General features: G+C 33.8%; 2 protein-coding genes and 1 long non-coding RNA gene across 3 annotated transcripts; 1 reads left to right on the top strand and 2 right to left on the bottom strand.

The window, feature by feature from the left end:
- Positions 469 to 5,643, top strand: LOC107640441 (glutathione S-transferase U17-like). The gene is made up of 2 exons (XM_021123514.1): positions 469 to 1,092; positions 5,022 to 5,643. Exons 1-2 carry the CDS (start codon positions 769 to 771, stop codon positions 5,409 to 5,411), a joined length of 714 nt encoding a protein of 237 aa, XP_020979173.1. The 5' UTR covers positions 469 to 768; the 3' UTR covers positions 5,412 to 5,643.
- On the bottom strand, positions 15,104 to 16,042 carry LOC107640440. Its single transcript, XM_016343962.1, has one exon. It carries the CDS (start codon positions 16,040 to 16,042, stop codon positions 15,104 to 15,106), a length of 939 nt encoding a protein of 312 aa, XP_016199448.1.
- Positions 17,090 to 18,472, bottom strand: LOC107643428. Its single transcript, XR_001620854.2, has 3 exons — positions 18,375 to 18,472; positions 18,199 to 18,276; positions 17,090 to 17,426 (listed from the first exon to the last, which is right to left on the bottom strand). It is a non-coding gene; the product is annotated as an uncharacterized LOC107643428 (long non-coding RNA).

Here is a 19,882-nt window from a genome sequence, read left to right on the forward strand (position 1 = left end):
ATGTTAACTTAATAAAAAATTAAATAACTAAAATTATAATTGAATAAAAATATAATTTTAAATTTTAAAACTAGATCAACCAAAGATATTTTTATTATTTTTAACATTTGAAAATAAATTCTCTTTTCATAATCCAATCACATTTTTTAAAATGTAAAAATTGAAAATGAAAATTATTTTCAAAAAATAAAAACGGAAAATATTTTCCTCTTAAGTTGTACTGAATACAAAGGACAAACTCAGCAGGTGTGGGATCCAATGATCAATCTATGTCAAATTGTACTCTTTGGGAGGTTGGAATCGAAACTACCCACTATTTGTTTATTGGTTTTGACATAACATGGAGGGTTTGGAGCGATATTTTGAGCTTGTATGGAATTATCGTGGGTGTGGCCTGGCAATTCAAGATAATGTTTTGAGAGTTGGTCGGGTATTAGAATACAGAAGAAAAACAAATTAAAGAGAGTTGAATGATTTTGTTCTTTGCCGTAATTTGGTGTGCGTGGAAGGTGAGGAACAACAAGTTGTTCAACGATGGGGCTGCTAATTCAGTGGACATCAAACTACTAGTAATGCCTTTTAAGGAGATGTGGATCAGTGATAAGGAGAGGAGGTTGGGTAGCGTAGCTCACTGACATCATTATTCACATGTCACAACTCACAAATGTCTCATCTCTGTCATTATAAATATACACTTCATGCTTTGCTTCATGGGTGGTAAGTGGTAACCTACATAGTAGATAACAGAGTTTCAATAATATAATAGTGATGGAAGCAAAAAGTAGTGACTTGAAGCTTTTGGGTGGATGGTTCAGTCCATTTGTCACAAGGGTGAAGATTGCACTTAACATTAAAGGATTGGAATATGAGAACATTGAAGAGGACTTGAATTCCAAAAGTGATCTTCTTCTTCGTTCCAATCCTGTGCACAAGAAAATCCCAGTTCTAATTCATGGTGACAAACCCATATGTGAATCCTTAGTCATAGTTCAATATATTGACGAGGTTTGGTCCAATGGTCCTTCTATTCTTCCTCAAGATGCTTATGACAGAGCAATTGCTAGATTCTGGGTTTCATACATTGATGATAAGGTATGCTTATTTTATTCTATTTATGTATTTTTATATTCAACGGAGAATATTCCCTAGTTTTTTTAAGAGTTAATTCTAAATCAGATCATAAAAAAAATTTGGTCAAATAATTTAATTCACAACAAACTTTAATAACCAATCCATTTTTAATCTTTTATTTTATTAAATATATCAATTTTTACATCAAATTTTACTAAAAAGTTAACCAAATCTCTAGATAAATGACAGTTAGAAATAAATAAAATTAGTTCTATTATTATCTGATATACAAATCAAAATTTACCTTGACTATAGCAAATCAAAGGCCTATCGATTTGCATGTTTAATTGTACATGTAGGTAGTTGTTGTTTCAAATTAAAATTCTAAAAGGAAAAAAGTTAAATAGAAGACCATTAAAAGATAGGAATATCTTTGTAATACAAGAATATAAGCAGACATAAAAAATTAACTATAATATACGTTGTACAACAAGATTGATTATTATAATATAATAAATTTAATTATTCTATCAGTAGTTACAATTATTCTCCCTATACAAGTCATTTTTTTATATAACTCTATTCAAGTTATTTATATTCACGCGCGCACATTCTTTTTCTTCTCTTTTGTTATCGTCATCACCAACACCGCCTCCTCCTCCTCTTCTTCTTCCTCCTTTTTTTATTGGAATTTCTTCTCCTTCTTTCTTTTTCTCCTTCTCCTCCATCATCAGTTATTTCGTTGTTGAAGATAATGAATAATTTAAGTTCAGATTATTGTCATTTAAACCATAACAAAATTGATTATTGTTTTGAATCCAATCAAGTGGCTGGGTGTGGTTCACTCTAGTTAATTTAATGTTTCATCGTTGATGGTTTGAATTGAATGTAATGTAAAATTTATGCATTAAAGAAAATATTTTTCTATATTTGCGACAAATTTGGGTGTAAGACGAAGATATCTGTTGTTTAAGAATTTTTGGTGTATGTGTGCTGATAAGTTCTGCATAATTTAAAACTATCTTCTCCCTCCTTCTCATCTTCTGATGCTTCTTCTTCTTCTTTTTCATCATCATCATCATCTTCTTTTTTTTCTTATTCATCTTTTTTTTTCTTATTTTATCTTCTCAAGTTTCTTCTTGTTTTACTCAATTAATAAGAATAAAAACAAAAAAATCAAACAAAGAAGAAGAAGAAACACATAATGCTGTAAAAGGGTAAAAAACAAAAATAAGCCAAGGGAGAAAATAATTTACGTGAATAAGCCAAAACGAAAATTGCTTCATGAATCCACCAATGCACGTTTATATGTAGTTCGAACCAGCTTGGTTCGAACTCCATTTCTGCATAATTCGAACCAGCTTGGTTCGAATTATATACAAACACATGCACACACATAATTCGAACCAGCTTGGTTTGAATTATGTAGAAACACACGCACACACATAATTCGAACCAGTTTGGTTCGAATTACATACAAACACACACTAATTCGAACCAGCTTGGTTCGAATTACACACAGTAATTCATGGTATAATTCGAATTATGCTGTTAAAAAATTTCTTAAAAGATGTTAGAAGTACTATAAAAATTTGTAATGTCCTAATGACTTAGGATATTAAAGAAATACTCCACATAGTCACTAATAATTTAGAAATTAAAGAAAAAATATTTTTATCATATATTTACCTAAATCACAAGAATATTACAAACTTTTATAGTACTCATAACATCTTTTAAGCCATTTTTTAAAATTATTTTGAATAGAATAAAATATATTTTTTAATTATTTTGTATGGAATAAAATATTTTCTTTAATTTCTAAATTATTATTGACTATGTAGAATATTTTATTTAAAATTTGAGTACATGCATGTATTTACCTAAGTTATTATAACATTACAAATTTTTATAGTACTCCTAACATTTTTAAGCCGTTTTTTTAAAATTGTTTTGCATAGGATAAAATATTTTTTGTAGTATAATTTAAAAAAAATTATTAAAAAATATTCATGAACTATTAAAAATGGACAGAAAAGTATTGTATGGAATTTGAATTGATAGCTCATTAATATTTTAAAGAAGTCTCGTAATTAAATATTTTGTTAGCTTTTTTTAACGTATGAAATAAAAATATATTTTTTTTAATTTTTAAATTATTAATTTTTTTAATAAATTTTTCAATAAATTTTTTTTAATAAATTATTAATTTTTTAACAGCATAATTCGAATTATACCATGAATTACTGTGTGTAATTCGAACCAAGCTGGTTCCAATTATGTGTGTGCGTGTGTTTCTACATAATTCGAACCAAGCTGGTTCGAATTATGTGTGTGCATGTGTTTGTGTATAATTCGAACCAAGCTGGTTCGGATTATGTAGAAATAGAGTTCGAACCAAGCTGGTTCGAATTACATATAAACGTGCGTTGGTGGATTCATGAAGCAGTTTTCGTTTTGGCTTATTCACGTAAATTATTTTCTCCCTTGGCTTATTTCTGTTTTTTGCCCGCTGTAAAATTACTTGGAAGATGATGAACTTACATTCATTCAACTAAAAGAAAGAAAGAAATAAGAAAAAAAAGAAGAAAAAAATACAGCATTAGAGGTAATATTTTTCTGTATTTGCAATAAATTTGGGTGTAACATGAAGATATTTGGGTGTAACACAAAGATATTCGAGTGTATTATTTAAGAATTTTCGGTGTATATGTGCTGATAAGTTCTGCATAATTCAAAACTCTTCCTCTTTCTCTTCCTCATTCTTGGGAGAAAAAAATCAAACAAAGAAAAAAATACATAATGTTGCAAAATCAATAGAAAGAAGAGGAGGAAAAAAATGCAGCAACAATAACAGTAATAAAAAAACGACAATGAAGATGAAACACGCGAAGAAAAAGGAGGAAAAACGCAAAGAAAAAGGAGAAGAAGAAGGAAGAGAAGGAGGAGGAACGCGGAATACAAAGAGGAACAATGTGATTTCACGTGCGCGTTACATAAGTGACTTGTATAACTTATATGTCAAAAAGACTTGTATGTGTAGCCGTACTCATGTAGTTAATTACTTAATTAAAAAATATAAAAAATAACATATAAATATACACAATTATATAATAACTAATTTAGTTAAATAGCAGTACTCATGTAATCGACTTCATCTAATGGGATAAGGCTTTGTTGTTATTGTTGTAGAACATTTTTGTTTATCATAAATATAGAATTTTTAATTAGGTTCCTATACTTTTTTTTCTTTTAATTAGGTTTCTGCATCAATTTTTTTTTAATTAGGTTCCTCTTAACAGTAATTGGTTTAATTATATAGGGACTCAATTAAAAAAAATTGGGATATGGACTCAAATAAAAGAAAAAAAAGTATAGGGACATAATTAAAAATAAAATTTGATGCAAGGATTCAATTAAAAAAAATATAAGACCTAATTAAAAATTTCGCAAAACTATAAGGACCAATAGAGTAATTAAACATTTTATTTATCATAAATATAAATAGTTCAAGATTTAAGATATTCATTTCCACATTGATTTGAAAATAGATTATCATTAAATTTATTATACCTAAAATCTTTTATATCAAGGAAAAACTTATTATAATATTTTTCTTTTGCATTTGTCTTGGATTTGAACCAACACTAGCTAATTCCTCATTTTTCTCGATCGAAAATGTTGCCCCATAGCATTTCTATCTCTAAATCAAAGTCAGCATAACATGTACAACAACTTAATTATTTAAATTTACTTTTCCATACCACTTTTAAAGACTAAAACTTGTTTATTTACATTTACTTTCCTATACCACTTTTGGAAGAATAAAAATCCTAAATAATCCAAATATATAGATCTTCCGTCCTTCTAGCTAATTGTATGCATACCTAATTCATTTTAACGTTGGTTTCAATCAATTTCTTTTTGCAATTAAATTTGGGTGTACCTAGTTATTTGTTTGCATGTGGAACATTCTAATGGCTTTTGAAGATGAAGAGGAAAGGAAGCCACACTTTGAGCAATTGGAGGAAGAAGTGCTTGTGACGTTGGAAGTGGCATTCAACAAATGCAGTGAAGGAAAGCCCTTCTTTGGAGGGAACGACGTTGGATTCATTGACATTGCCCTTGGGAGCTTCTTGCCTTTTCTATATGTGTTAGAAAAGATGAATGGAAAGAAGGTCCTCACCGTCCACAAGTTTCCAGAGTTAGCGAATTGGACTACAAATTTTATTGCGAATTCAGTTGTGACTGAAACTCTTCCAGAGATTGATGACAAGCTTGTTTTGTTTTGTAAGGCTTTTCGACGTAAATGGGTTACTGCAAAAGCTGCTGCCAAGTAAAATGTTATTGGAATGATGTTGTGAGACCATGGAGTTTCCTTTTCTCTTTGGTTTGAATATTATGTTTTCTATGATGGCTTCTTTTTTATCTATTTATTTACCGTGGGAGATGATCTTGTATAATAACATCACTAGCATATGGTACTTGGACATTCAGTGAAATTCATATTATGCTTAACTCTATATGTAAATTACAAAAGAATAATTTGTGGCCACAATTTTAAGAGTTTAATTATACGAGTAAATATTTAAACTTATTTTTAAAAAATCATTCATTTTTTAAATTAGTGTTTAAGAAGAATTTTTTAAACAAATTTGTCCTTCATAGATTTTAATTTGGTTACATTAATTCTTCCGACACTTTTATTACTAATATCATTAAAATTTACTAATGTGGCACGTTAAGTGATACCATACCAACCACAACACATACTTAATTTTTTGGTGACTACAACACATACTTAATTGAATTACATTATAATATCTACTATATTTTGTCTTTTTTTTTAGTAAACACCCAACCTGGTCCCTGTCCATTTCTAATTAGGACAACGCGATCCCTCACCAAAAAACTAACCCATACCGGTCTCTATCTATGCAAAAAATCACTCATCGCGCCCCCTCCCATTTATCCCCCGTCCATAGTTGACGGAAAAAGCTGATGTGTCATTTACCCGCGCTGATCTGGCAGTTAACCCAGAGTTAAGTGCCAACGTGGATAAGGGATAATAGACAGGGGTCGATTTGTCCCCCTGTCACATTAAAAAATGACGCCGTTGCTAGGTTAAGAAGGAGAAAATGTCATTCTCACCCTCATAACCCCCAAGCCCTAACTCAAATTTACAGAATAACCAAAATTCCTCAACCTTCTTCGCGCGATAGGAAAGAGAGTGGTGGAAGTAGCAAGTGTTGGTGCTGACAAGGCCGCCAGGAAGGACTCGGAGGACTCCTCTAATGCCACACTTGACGGAGTCACTAACGTCGTGCAGTGGAGGAGGCAGCTTGTGTCGGCATTCAGGTTAGTAATGAATTTGGACATCTAAAACATTATTCTAATCCAATCTCTGTTCCTAAACTGCATGTTGGTGTCTTAGTGTTCAGTAGGTTGAAATGGGTTGACTGGTTGTTTATTTTTATAAATGTTGTGATGTTGAATGGATTTTGAACTTTTTTAGTTAATTTGTTAAATAATTGATGTTAATTGTCAGTAGTTTAGATGATTGACACAGTGATGTTAAACTGTCATGAATTGGATTTTGATTAGTAAAAATAATTTCCAGATTGATGAGCTTGAAGTAGTTCCTGTTTTTCATCATGGAGAAATTTTTAAGAGGAATGCACAGGAAAAATTAGAATATGTTGATGAAAAAGTCAAGAAGTGGCCACCTTTAGACATTGATTTGGTAAACTTCTTTGATTTTGAAACGTTACTGAAGGAGTTGGGTTATAGGGAGTACAAGACTATGTTTTGGTTTGATTTCATGGCACCTGATTTAAAATCTGGCTTACATGTAATGAGGGATGATACTGAGATAAATGACATGAGGTCTAACAAGATTAAAAATAAGGGGACAAACGAGATTCATATCTACTTTAATCACCGGTTAGTGTGCCAGAAGTTGTGGCTGAGGAGATGCAAGCTGAGGAGGTTATTATGAGTGACTCATCTTCCTCAGGTGATGGGTATGAAACAACTGAGGACGAGCCATATAAGCCACCTCCTCCAGAATATGAAAAGACTCATAGCAGTGACGATAGTGAGGTATAGAAAAGGAAGGAGAGATTGAAGAAAAAGAAGAAGAAAATGGTGTCACCAAGGAAGAGAGCTAGTCAGGGTCCAGCTGGGGAGGTGAAGGATGGACCAGATGGTGAGGTTAAGTCTGGCCCAAATAGGAATTTAAGCAAGGATGGACCAACAAAAAATAGGGATAAGCCTGGACCAAGTAAAGGTGGTCCATGTTATTCTCCAAAGACAGCCAAGAAACAGGTTTCCAAGAGGTATTCTGGTAGGAGGAGGAAACATATTTTGAGGGATGGAAAAACTGGGGCAGAAGGTGCAGTAGTTGATGGGCCTGAAGCAGGTGGTGGTGTGGAGGCTAGACATGGATTGGCTGGGAATACAATAGCATCAAGTTCTAATATTGTTGGGGAAGAGCTAGACTCAGATTATGAAAAGCCTTATGAATATGAGAGTGAAGCATTTAACAGTTTGGTGTATGATGATGATGAAAACAGGACTGCATTTGATGCTTTCAATGAGGAGACAGAATATGGGGAAGTTGAATTTAAGGTGGGGCAAACATTCATCACAATGAAAAATTTTAAGAATGCACTAAAGGACTACTTTGTGTATGAAGGGAAGGATGTGATGTATCTAAAGAATGAAAAGAAGAGGGTGAGGGCTGCATGTGCAGGAGAGAATTGTCCTTGGTTAATTCTAACCTCTTGGAACAGTGCTGGGGGGTGTTATCAGGTGAAGACACTGGTTAATAAGCACAACTGTGCTAGAAATTTTGGCAGTAATCTAGCTAGCAGAGAGTGGGTGACATCAAAGTTGGTGAAAAGGCTACTGACTCAGCCTGAGTTAAAGCCTAAACAGGCAAGGGATTATATGATTGAGGAGTACAATGTACATCTTAGTGAGAAAATGATAAGCAGGGGACTGAAGGTTGCCAGAGAAATAGTTATAGGCAACGAACAAGCTCAGTATGAAAAAGTTTCGTGACTATCTGATGGAACTACACAGGAGTAATCCAGGGAGCACATCTATGATTGATGTCATACCTCATGAAGATGATGTTGAACTAATATATTGTGGCTTTCTTTACCGAAACTCTATCTACATGGTTTAAAATTTAGCCTTGGTTTAACATCGGTACCATATGATTAGATTAAAATTATTCCTCTTTAAGGTATTTCTATCATTGATCACTCTAGCTTTGTCTATTGTGATGGTTTGTTCTAGAGATACCCCTAATATGGAAAAATTTTGGCAAACGAATTCCTTTTTTCACAATAATGGATGAATTTATTGTACTATTTTTTTCAAAACGACAAGAAAACATATTTTAACTTGAATTTACTTATGAGTAAAGATATGATTCTTTATTTTCCAAGATATCTTTCCAAAAAAATAAAAAATTCTTGGAAATTATAACTAGTTAAGTTGCTGAAATCTGATATGTGATTTCTTATTATCACATCTCAAAATGCTTCATAGCATGGCATCATCGAACATATAATTTTATGTTAATTATCTTTAAATTGCTCACATAACTGGTTAGACTGTAGAAACACTTAACGATGCTGCATGCCACAATAGATCTTAAATGAAATGAATGAAGCATTAGAATTTTAATATTTTCCATCATTGCTAATTAGAATTTTCTAATCATATCATGTCCTTGGACCGATACAGGGGTTGGCATTGGCTTTGAAGGAGATATTTCCGAAAGCTCACCATAGGAATTGTGTACTACATATCTGGAAGAACTTCATCAAGCACTTCAAAGATGAAGAGACGAAACAATTAGTTTGGGAATGTGCAAGGTGCACCACACACACTGAATTAGCTGCTTCGATGGAGAAGTTAAAGCGAGTAAGTGCACCAACATGGGAGTATATGCAAAAATTTGATCCGGCTGTATGGTGTAAGGCGTGCTTTAGTCATGGACCGAAAGTGGACAACATAAATAATAATATGTGTGAAGTATGGAATGCAAAGATTGTGGAGCATAGAAAAAAGCCTATTCTAAGCATGTGTGAAGGGCTGCGGTGCTACATAATGAGAAAGATGGCAACGCACAAGAAGAAGTTGGAGGCTCACATTGGACCACTTGCACCAGTCCAACATAAGAAGTTGGATCAATTTATCAAGCCTAAGAGTCATAAATGGAGAGCTATATGGGCTGGTGATTCGGAAAGAGTCCTCTTTGAGGTTCATTCTCAAAACCATAAAGTGGGTGTGAATCTTCACAAGAGGACATGTACATGCAGTGTATGGCAGTTGACTGGTAAGTCTAGTTATATAGTTATTGGATAATTATTTAGTTGTTTTAATTTTTGGTTTATCATTATATTTTCATTGTCTTTTTCTGATTCTACATCAATTCGTTATTGTACATAAGAATGCCTTGTAGACATGCAGTTGCAGCACTAGCTAAAATGGGTCTTAAGGCTGAGAATTTCATGCATAAGTGGCTAACTATGGAAGCCATCAGAACAACTTATTCACATTGCATTAAACCAGTCAACAGTGAAGAGTACTGGACACCTACTAATGCACCAAGGCCGCTGCCTCCCACTATTAAGAGAGCTGCTCATAGACCTAAGATGAAGAGAAGAGCTGATCCAGTTGAGAGAGAGATGAGCACCACCAAGGCAAAGAAGACATTCGTTGTTACTTGCTCTAAGTGTGGCCAAACAGGCCATTACTACAAGACATGTCCGAATGCAGCACAAGATTCCAACTGGAAGCCTATGACTAAAAAGGAGAGACGAGCACAGAAGAAGACAACAACTCACAAATCATCAACTGATCCAGCAATAAGTACTGATCCAGCAACAAACACTGCTCCAGCCACAAACACTGATCAGGTACAATGTGTTAGCTTTAACAATTGACTTGTCCTAAACAATAACTTCTTTACTCTATGTTTGAGAATTGAGGTACAATGGCTGTGTTATGTACTGATTAGGTTTATATATTGCTTGCTTGAGTATGGCTGTGTTATGTACGATTAGGTTTATATGTTGCTTGCTTGAGAAAGGCTGTGTTATGTACTGATTAGGTTTATATGTTGCTTGATTGAGAATGGCTATGTTATGTACAATGGCTGAGTTTGAGAATTGTCTTTTGTTGCTTGCTTTCTATAATATATTGAATTTTGTCACAGAGCAAAGCCAAAAAAGCTAAGAAGAAACTACCCAAAAATCAGAGAGAAGAAATTTCAGTTTCGCAATCTGCACCACCAGCTGAGGAGGTACTTTTTTTCCTATTGTTTAAAAAAACAAAACCTGTTTCATCCAACAAATTATTACCTCTCAATCCCTTAAAGTTTTCATTCATATAGCTGCTAAACCTAAATTGTTACAGGCTGCAGGAAAAAACTCCAATGACAACCCTCCAACAGTTAGGGAGAAGCAGCAGATTGTTAGGCCTCCAGCTCTATCTTTCGTGCCTCCACCCATACCAGCACCGGGGCCAACCTTATGGTTCAAATCTCAACCTTCCCAAGCCCCAAACCTGATGCCTCACAGCTCACAGCTCCAATCAAATGACTCAATAGCTGGGAAGACTACTCCAGGAATCAGTCATGATGCAATTTCTGAAGAGACGATGGCAGCTGCAAATTCAACTACAGCATCACGACTTTTGAAATTTGTGCCAACACCCGGCTACCGGCCTCCAGGACTTAGGCCTCCTAAGCAGGGGTGACACTTATAATAGGAGTTTAGATATGTGATACTGAGATATGTGATACTGTTATTTTGGTATTTTGAGACTTTAGTTTGAAGGATACAATTATGTCAGCAAATGTTTTGCTGTTATTTTGGTATTTTGGTATTTACAAATGTCTAAGTTTTGATTAGGGCCATGTTGCCTCTGCAATAATATTATCACTGTGAACATATGAGTTACATCTTTCTTGACAATATGAATATAATAGTACTTTTTTTTATGCTTTACAAGGTTTACTTCAATCTATGTTACATGCACAAATATTTGCTGCTCTAATTTGCATTAAGATCAGGTAACAAACTTTAAACACTCATCATAATAATTCATCTTCATATAACTTACATCCAAAATGTTTACATTTCCAATCTCATCTTGCCACACAGTTCTTAGATACCCTAAAGTTATTCATTAGATTGCATACATAGTTGTCCTAAATAAACAGGCAACCATAACCCCAATCAAAAATACAAAAATACTACAACCTAACCCCAAGCATCTACTTTCACCCATTTTTTCCTGCTCTTTCCCAATTGATTTTCTAATCCAATCAACCTCATTTCTAACTCTTCTACTTTGTCATCCACCGCATCACTAAGGCCTTCAAATCGCTGCTGGTTCTTCTGCAATACCCCTTTTGATGTTGTCTTCGAAAAATGCTCATTAAAGGAAAAGACATAATTATCTAGCCATACATAAAATGAACAATATCCTTCTGCAGTCTACATATAAACAAATACAAAAAGGTTAAAACCATGAACAGACTTGGAACTAAATATAGAATTTTTGTACATTCAACACAAAATTTTACATGAACATACCTTGAATTTAGGATACCGTAAGAATAACCTATTTGGATTACTTTTGGTCCCAGACATGAATAGAACAGAATCAGACCCACAACAGCATTTTGGGGAGACCCATCTCTTCTTCCTTCTACCTACAATACTCTCATTAGAGTTCATGCTATAACTCCAACTATCACCAGCTCGCAGGTTGGAGGATGCACAACGTTCTCCACTTCCAACCATGGTCCCCTAGGGTTTCTTGTTTAGACTATGAATACTTTGTGCAGAGGTTGAGGAATGAAATGATGAAGGAAACGTTTGCTTCTTATTAACCTAGCAATGACGTCGTTTTTTAATGTGACAGGGGGACAAATCGACCCCTGTCCATTCCCACTTATCTACCTTGGTACTTAACTTTGGCCTAACTACCAGATCAGTCCCGGTAAGTGACACATCAGCTTTTTCCGTCAACTATGGACGGGGGATAAATGGGGGGCGCGATGAGTGATTTTTTGCATAGATAGGGACCGGTGTGGGTTAGTTTTTTGGTGAGGGATCGCGTTGTCCTAATTAGAAATGGACAGGGACCGAGTTGGGTGTTTACTCTTTTTTTTTTCAACTTTTAACCATAAACTTGTATTAGGTGTTAATAAGACCATTTTTTATTTAAATCTTAAAACATTACTAATAAAAATTAATAAAAAATGCTACTTAACCAACATTCACTCGATCAATATAATCCAAAGTTCAGCTTTTAATTATTTGATTAATTAATTTTGGATGATGCAATCTATTTGTCTTAAAAAAAATATAGGTAAACAATTTTAAACCAACCAACTCTAAACAACTACCATTAATAAATATTAATTTTGTATTTTTTAAAAATTAAAATTTAAATAATCACTCATTAATCAAAATTTGAAAATTAAGAGTTCTAATTACGTCTCTCCCGTCCATTTTCACGCAATGTGATTTCAGTGAAACCCCCTGCGAACGCAAAACTCCTCAATTCTCAAGTTATGTACGATCAGGAGCCGCCCCCAATGCCTTCCGTAACGCGACCCACACTCTCATTAGTCTGCGACGGGAGGCTGCACACAACGCTGTTCATCAAGACCGCAAGCACCTTCACCCGTATCCCCGCACTAACCCTGCCCGCAAGTCTGGCTGCATCGCAGCCCGTGAATCACCACCCCCTTCGTCGATAGAAGTTACAATTGGTGAAGAAGGATCGAAAGCAACATCCATTGATGTGAGTGATCATTCTAATTACGAAAGGCAATATTGTATGTTTGAGGGGTGATAATGATAATCAACGTGTTCACAAGATACATAGTGGTTTACTTTGCATGTTAATTCCGATTGTTTTTATTTTTTTATGCATATAGGATGCTTCTTTCTTTCTTTATAGTATTGTGGGCATATTTAAATGCAAGTTGTATGCTTCTTTGCAAGCAAGTTATTATGTTTGTATTGTAATTTACAAGATTGATCAGTGATATTCTTTTCGGATTTGTATTGTTTGCATTATTGGACCTTCCCTTTTGAGTAGGTGGATTAATAGATATTTTTAAATGTATTTCATTTGTTAATGGTTCTTGTTACATTTTTGGATGTATCTAGGTTCATTGGATGTATCTTTTTATGTAAGAGTATTTATCCAGGAATATGCTTTTGTTGGATAAGTTTTTTTGGCTATTTGCCTTGTGGATATTTTGCCTCATTATGTGGATAGATTCTTTATTTGATTTGCTTAGTTGTATTTGGGTGTTTTCAATTGCAAGTGCAAGACGATGCAGACATCATTAAGTTGGGAAGTGATCAAACAAACTTGGATCATGAAGTATGAACTGTAATTATTGCTTTGATATTACTAATGAGTTATTAGAAACCAATATATTAGTGTGAGTGGCATTGAATGTTTTTTTAATTGATTTACAGTTGTCAGATCACATTCTCATTTGTGTAGAGAAGATCCCAAGTTTAGGATTGCATTTTAATTCGTTGCAGCCAGCACATGAATGTTATTCAAATTACGTAAAAAAATTTGGGTTCATAACTAAGATTAGGAACACAAATTTTGACAAGACGAGGAAGGAGTTAAAGATACCCATTAACCAGACAATTCATTACAATCGGAAGGTTATCGGGAGTCTCAAGTGAAAGTAACATCTCAGGCAAACAGGAAAACAATCACGAGATATAGAGCAAGGATGTATGTGATGTTGGATAGGGAGAATGATGATTGGATGGTGTCGATGTTAGAATTGCGGCATTTTCACCCATGTTCTGCTAAGAAATCGGTCCATTATCACGAGTACAAAGAGCTGACCATGCATGCAAAGTGTGTGATTGAGAATAACAATGAAGCTGGCATACGACCCAACAAGATCGACTTTATATTGGCTAACAAAGTTTGTGGGTCGTCAAACTTTGGTTACTCAGAAAAGGATGAGAGGAATTACATCACAAGAAAATTCCACCATGCTGATGATAATATGGATGTTAAGGCTCCTATGAGGAATTACATCTTCAAAGGCTCCTAGTTATAAATATTTTTCACTATATATTATATTATATTATTTTACTTTTAGAGGTCGTAATACATCACCACCTCGATCTTATGACTTAAGCATAAGGTTCTGTGTGGTAGAGTGTTATATTTTGGTATCAGATCAGTTCGTTCCTGTAGAGCATGAGGGACGGAATAAATATTTTAAAAATAACTATAACCTATGATAAAAATAAAAAATAAACAAAATAGATATTACAAAAAATAATTCTATATGTTCTATTGTGATGTGCTATGCACTTGACTAAGCTATCTGGGTACTTTTTCATTTCGGGTTCCTTAATAATTATTTACAGAAGAGCTTTTGAGTTCACTACAACTATCAATTTAATAATGCTACCTGTTACAACCAAACCCACAAACAAATCTAAACCAAATAAGTGGTCAGTTGTATATTGCATTATCAAGATTAAAGATGGTCTGCCAGTCACGGACACTTGGAAGATAAATGTACGATGAATGTGGTATATAGAGAAGTTTTTGAGAGCTTATAATGAAAAGATAATTTCTAAATCTCTTAGTCAAATTTATTAAAATTTATTACTATCAATTAAAAAAATTCTAGGTACTAATTGGTAATACATTTTTATTCCACATTTACATCTTGAGGATATTAAAATTATCATAATATTGTTTCAGGTATATATTTTGCAAGTATCAAAGGGAAATGTTGAGTTATTTTTTAGTGATTTTAAATTATTTACTATTTATTAAAGAAATTTGTGCATTCAAATTCTCTACTAATTTATTGTTGTTCATTTTGAGCTAATTTTTTTTTGAATCAAAATAAGCTCAACACACTAATGTGGAGCAACGAAAGAAACAACAAGAACTTAATAGAATATAAAAAATTTTGTAACTTCCAGCAAAGCCATCAACCACCCAAAGGATCACTCTTAGTCCATTCGTTGTAGCTCAGAATCGTCTTCCTTATTACGAACTCCACACCTGTTTCCTGATTATTGAAAATCCTAGCATTGCGTTCTACCCAAATGTTCCAAATAACTGCAAAGAACCCCGGCAACCATTTCTTCTGATCTTGTTTCCACTTATGCCTACCGGTCCACCGCTCAAACAGTTCCCTTATGGTTCTAGGAATAGACCACACCTCCCCAAAAGACCTCAACCAACTACACGACACCTGCCATGTTAGCTCACATAGGAGAAATAAATGCTCCACCGACTCTATCTCCTTCTTGCATAGTACACAGATATTATCACTGGGCCTAATAACGCCTAGTCTACTCAATCTTTCCTTGGTATTCACTCTGCCAATAAGTACAAACCTCCCAAAAAGCTCAATCCTCGGCGGTACCATTCCTCTCCAAACTGAACTTGTGAAACTGTACCTCGTTATCTCATCCGACAGAGTCTCCAATTGTAGGACCTGCACAACAGACTTGGTAGAAAATATCCCTTTACTATCAAACTTCCAAACCATATTATCATCTTTACCATCTGACAATTTCACCTGCCTTAGCCGCTCAAGAAGTTGGTGGACAAGTTTCAGCTCCCATTGGAACAACTCTCTCTGCCATTGGAAGTTCCATATCCACTTAAGCCCATCCCAAAATCCACAATCCCCTACCATCGATCCTTGCTGATTCGAAATAGAGAATAGTCTTGAAAATGCCACCTTTAATGGGCCACCTTGCAGCCAGTTATCTTCCCAAAACAGGGTACTCCTCTCATTCCCTACCTCCATCCCCATGTCAGTAAGCATTTTATCTTTTATCTTCTGCTCTTTAATGTTTAACTGACATATGTCTTTCCAGGGCCCTCCTTTAACCGGTAACTGCTGATTTACTAGCATTACAGCAAGGTTCAGGTTGTTGCACGAGCATACTATCTTCTTCTACAAGGGGCACTCCTCTTTAGAAAATCGCCACCACCACTTGAATAAGAGCGCTGTGTTCTGGATCACCGTATCCCCAACCTCCAAACCCCCAGCCTTTTTCGGTGCCTGAACCAACTCCCACTTAACTAACAGAATACCATCATTACCATCCCCCTTACACCACATAAATCGCCTTTGCAGGGCAATCAGCTTATCCGCAACCGCCTTTGGCATCTTGTATAGACTAAGATAGTAAATAAGAAGGCTATTCATCACTGATTTGATAAGAACAAGCTTACCCGCTTTGGTTAGAACCTTTGCTTTTCAGAGACTGAGTTTCTCTTCCACCTTGTCAATTATCGGTTTCCAAGTCTTCACCAAACGAAGATTTGCACCCAAAGAAATCCCGAGATACCTTACGGGTAAACCCGCTTGCTTGCATCCCAGCAAACCACAGGCATGATCTATCAATTCCTACTCACAATTCATCGATATCAAACTTGACTTATCAAAATTAATGCTCAGTCCCGACATCAACTCAAAACACCTCAACAGTCTTCTATAATTGACTATTGTCTCTGTCACCGGGGGCAAAACAATATAAATATTTGTTGGTGAGTATATATGTCTAGCTTATTGAAAAAAATAAATTAATAAAAATAAATAATTACTACATTAGCCCCGACATCAACCTCAACAGTCTTCTATAATTGACTATTGTCTCTGTCACCGGGGGCAAAACAATATAAATATTTGTTGGTGAGTATATATGGTATATATGTTGAAAAAAATAAATTAATAAAAATAAATAATTACTACATTAGAGTGTATTGAAAATTGAGTTGTATAAGTATAATAGACCCACTTTTATCAGATCCAATGCAAGTACATTACTCCTCATTTTTTTTATAATTATTATTGAAGTTCCAGTAACTGTAATCGGGTAATGATCCAGAAGGATCTATGCCCAGATCCAGTAACAGATTATCAGGGCTGCTATAATTCTATAAAACTTATAAGTAGAAAGAGGCAGACTAGCACATAGTTATTTATCTTGAGTGCAACCTTCTTGTCAGCTAATATACAAGATCTAGTGAACAATTTATACATGTCATAAAGTGTAAACCTCCTGGGTATATCACTGTTTGAAGGAGAAATGAACAGAACAACAAAAATAGTACATAAACCACTACAAACAGGATAACTTGGAATTAAAACATTGCAGCTTTTCCTATGTACCATGAAAGACTTTAGACACAGCCATATTGATGAAAGCACACAATAGCAAAAATTATATTATATAAAACAATACCTGCATCGTTGCTGGCTTGAGTTGAGCTTTCAGATCCCGCACAGCAGACTGGAAAAGTTTAGACAGGCATATACGTTTTAGTGGGGGGAAAAGTTTTCTAAAAGTAGATAAAGTCTTACTACATAACCCGAAATCTTTAAAGTGCATGTAGCTTTAAACTTTCTGATCAGGATTCGTAACAAGCAATAGGATCAGTTCAAGCTCTTATTGCAATTCAACACTTCATACACCTACACAATACATGATAATTTCTGGCCTCTTATCCTTTAAGGACTTTCTACTTTCTCATCAAAGGCATAATACTTTAATATTACAACCAGTTCGTCCCAACCCCAGTTCGTCCCAACCCTTTTGCTGTTACTTCATGCTAGTTGCTAAATAGAGAGTATATCCATTATCCGGTTCTATGGTCAGAATAAATAACATTTCTAGGGTATAATGACTTCTCCATACAGCTAACTATTATTAACCAATTAGGCAATTGAAGAGCTCATTTAAATAAATAAATAAATAAATAAGAAAGAAAGAAAGAAAAAAGCACCACTCCCCAATCTAAAGTTCCAAATTCCAATGAAATTTTTCTCAAAGGAAGTGGGTATCTCCTTCCTTTCCATCTCCTTCTTTTCCAAACAGCCACTTATCAATAAAAAGAATGAAAACAGAGCCCTAACTTATAAAGAACAAGTCAATCAATGTTGAGCAGTGTAGACATGATATTTAACTGCCAATCAAGACAGTATGAAAGTCATCATCTAAGATTTTACAAGTTAAAAACTTCTGTTAAAGAGCATCGGAACCCTATTTTAAGTATATTACCTACCTTCAACTCTGCTATTTCTTGTTCTCGTTTTGCAAAAGTAACAAAGAATGCACCTTCCTTTTTTTTTGCTTTTTCAAGCTAACAATCAATGAAACAGTGAAAGGAATCAATGAACCCTGATCAGTGGATAAAGAATAATTTTTAAGGGGAAAAATATGAAAGATTCAATTCCAAACCTGCTCTTTTAAAGACTCCTCGGAAGATTTCAGGGCTTGAAGATAGTTAATCACCAATTTGGGTGCTTGAATGAAGAAAGATAACAGAAGAGATCAGGGATATATTTGAACCAAAGAAGTAATAGAACTAGATCTAGAATAACAATACAAAGGTCACTATTATTATTATTATTATTATTATTATTATTTTGAGATTGAGTGTTGTTAAATTTTTTTTTTATTGTTTGAATTAAGTTTTATTTAAAAGATATAAAAGACAAAAAAAAGTTAGATCACACAAAAGTCTAAGTTATTAGATTAGTAGTTAGAGTGGTTAGTATTAAGCTAGGTGTACATGTAGCTTAGGTGATATGAGTCACAAAGTGGTGAGATTCTTTAAATTAGTATTTGTAATTAAATTTTGATTATAGTGCATAGTGTTAAAAACCGAACGCTATCAAAATAAAAGAAAATTTAAAATAATATCATAATTTCCGAGTACAGCATAACCTATTTTATAAACTATTAAAAATTATTATATTATTTCTTAATCCAACTCCCATTCTCAAGTCATTTGAAGACCTTCAAAGTCAAAAACATTATTTTCTCTTTCACTCAATCTCATTCCCTCTATCTCTTCTCCAAAACCATAAAATAAAATATTGACAATAAATTAAACTATTTTTGGCATTTATATTATATTATTTTTTTGGTTGATGATAGCAACACATATATGAAAAAGATCTAAAAAAATATTAACTAAATGAATTTTAGTACTAAATTATAAAATTAATTTAGTTATGAATCAAATAATGGTGATAATCATCAATATGGATCAATAGTGTATTTTTCATAAATGTAGACCTGCATACATCAATCACCTGCAAAATGCAGATAACATTTTACTTGAGATAAAATACAAAATTCTGTCACCTACTGCAAAACGCAGGATGTGTTTGGTAGAAAAAGGAGTTCCAAAAACGAAACGTGTCCTGTGGCTCCTTGCATGCAAATAGGAGCAGCCTTTAACCAATCTTGAGTATCACAAAACGCAGGTTGCATTTGGCCAGCGTAAAAACAAGTCGCAGGTTGCGTTTGGCAGCCTGCAGCTTTGCATATATGACACGTGTTGACAATAGGAGGTGAAATTGGTGTTTTTCAAACCAAAACGCAGACAAAAAAAATAATGTGTTGAGAAAGAGTGAGACATTGTGCTATGAGAGTGAAAGAGAGGATAAGTGAACATTGTGATGAATGAGAGTTAGGGGTTAAAAACTTAAAATATTTTGGCTGCTGTGGAGGAAGAAGAAGATCGGAAAGAAATTTAAGTTCAACCGAGGAAAGAAGGAAAAATATGATACGTAATTTTACTAAACTTGAGAATCACATCATTAAATATTTGGATCATCTTGAGTGGGTAAGTTTTTTTTTTTTTTAATTTTATGATCAATAGATAAATATATTTATTTGTATTTTATTATTATTATTATTATTATTATTATTATTATTATTATTATTATTATTAGCGT

The sequence above is a fragment of the Arachis ipaensis genome, chromosome B05 (genome assembly GCF_000816755.2).
Source record: "Arachis ipaensis cultivar K30076 chromosome B05, Araip1.1, whole genome shotgun sequence".
Taxonomy (NCBI): domain Eukaryota; kingdom Viridiplantae; phylum Streptophyta; class Magnoliopsida; order Fabales; family Fabaceae; genus Arachis; species Arachis ipaensis.

Excerpts from the sequence above, each read along its gene's own strand:
- LOC107640441 (XM_021123514.1), top strand. The coding sequence starts at position 769 with ATGGAAGCAAAAAGTAGTGACTTGAAGCTTTTGGGTGGATGGTTCAGT. Across the intron at positions 1,093-5,021 it reads TTTCATACATTGATGATAAG|TTATTTGTTTGCATGTGGAA; the intron begins GTATGCTTATTT and ends GGGTGTACCTAG.
- LOC107640440 (XM_016343962.1), bottom strand. The coding sequence starts at position 16,042 with ATGCTAGTAAATCAGCAGTTACCGGTTAAAGGAGGGCCCTGGAAAGAC.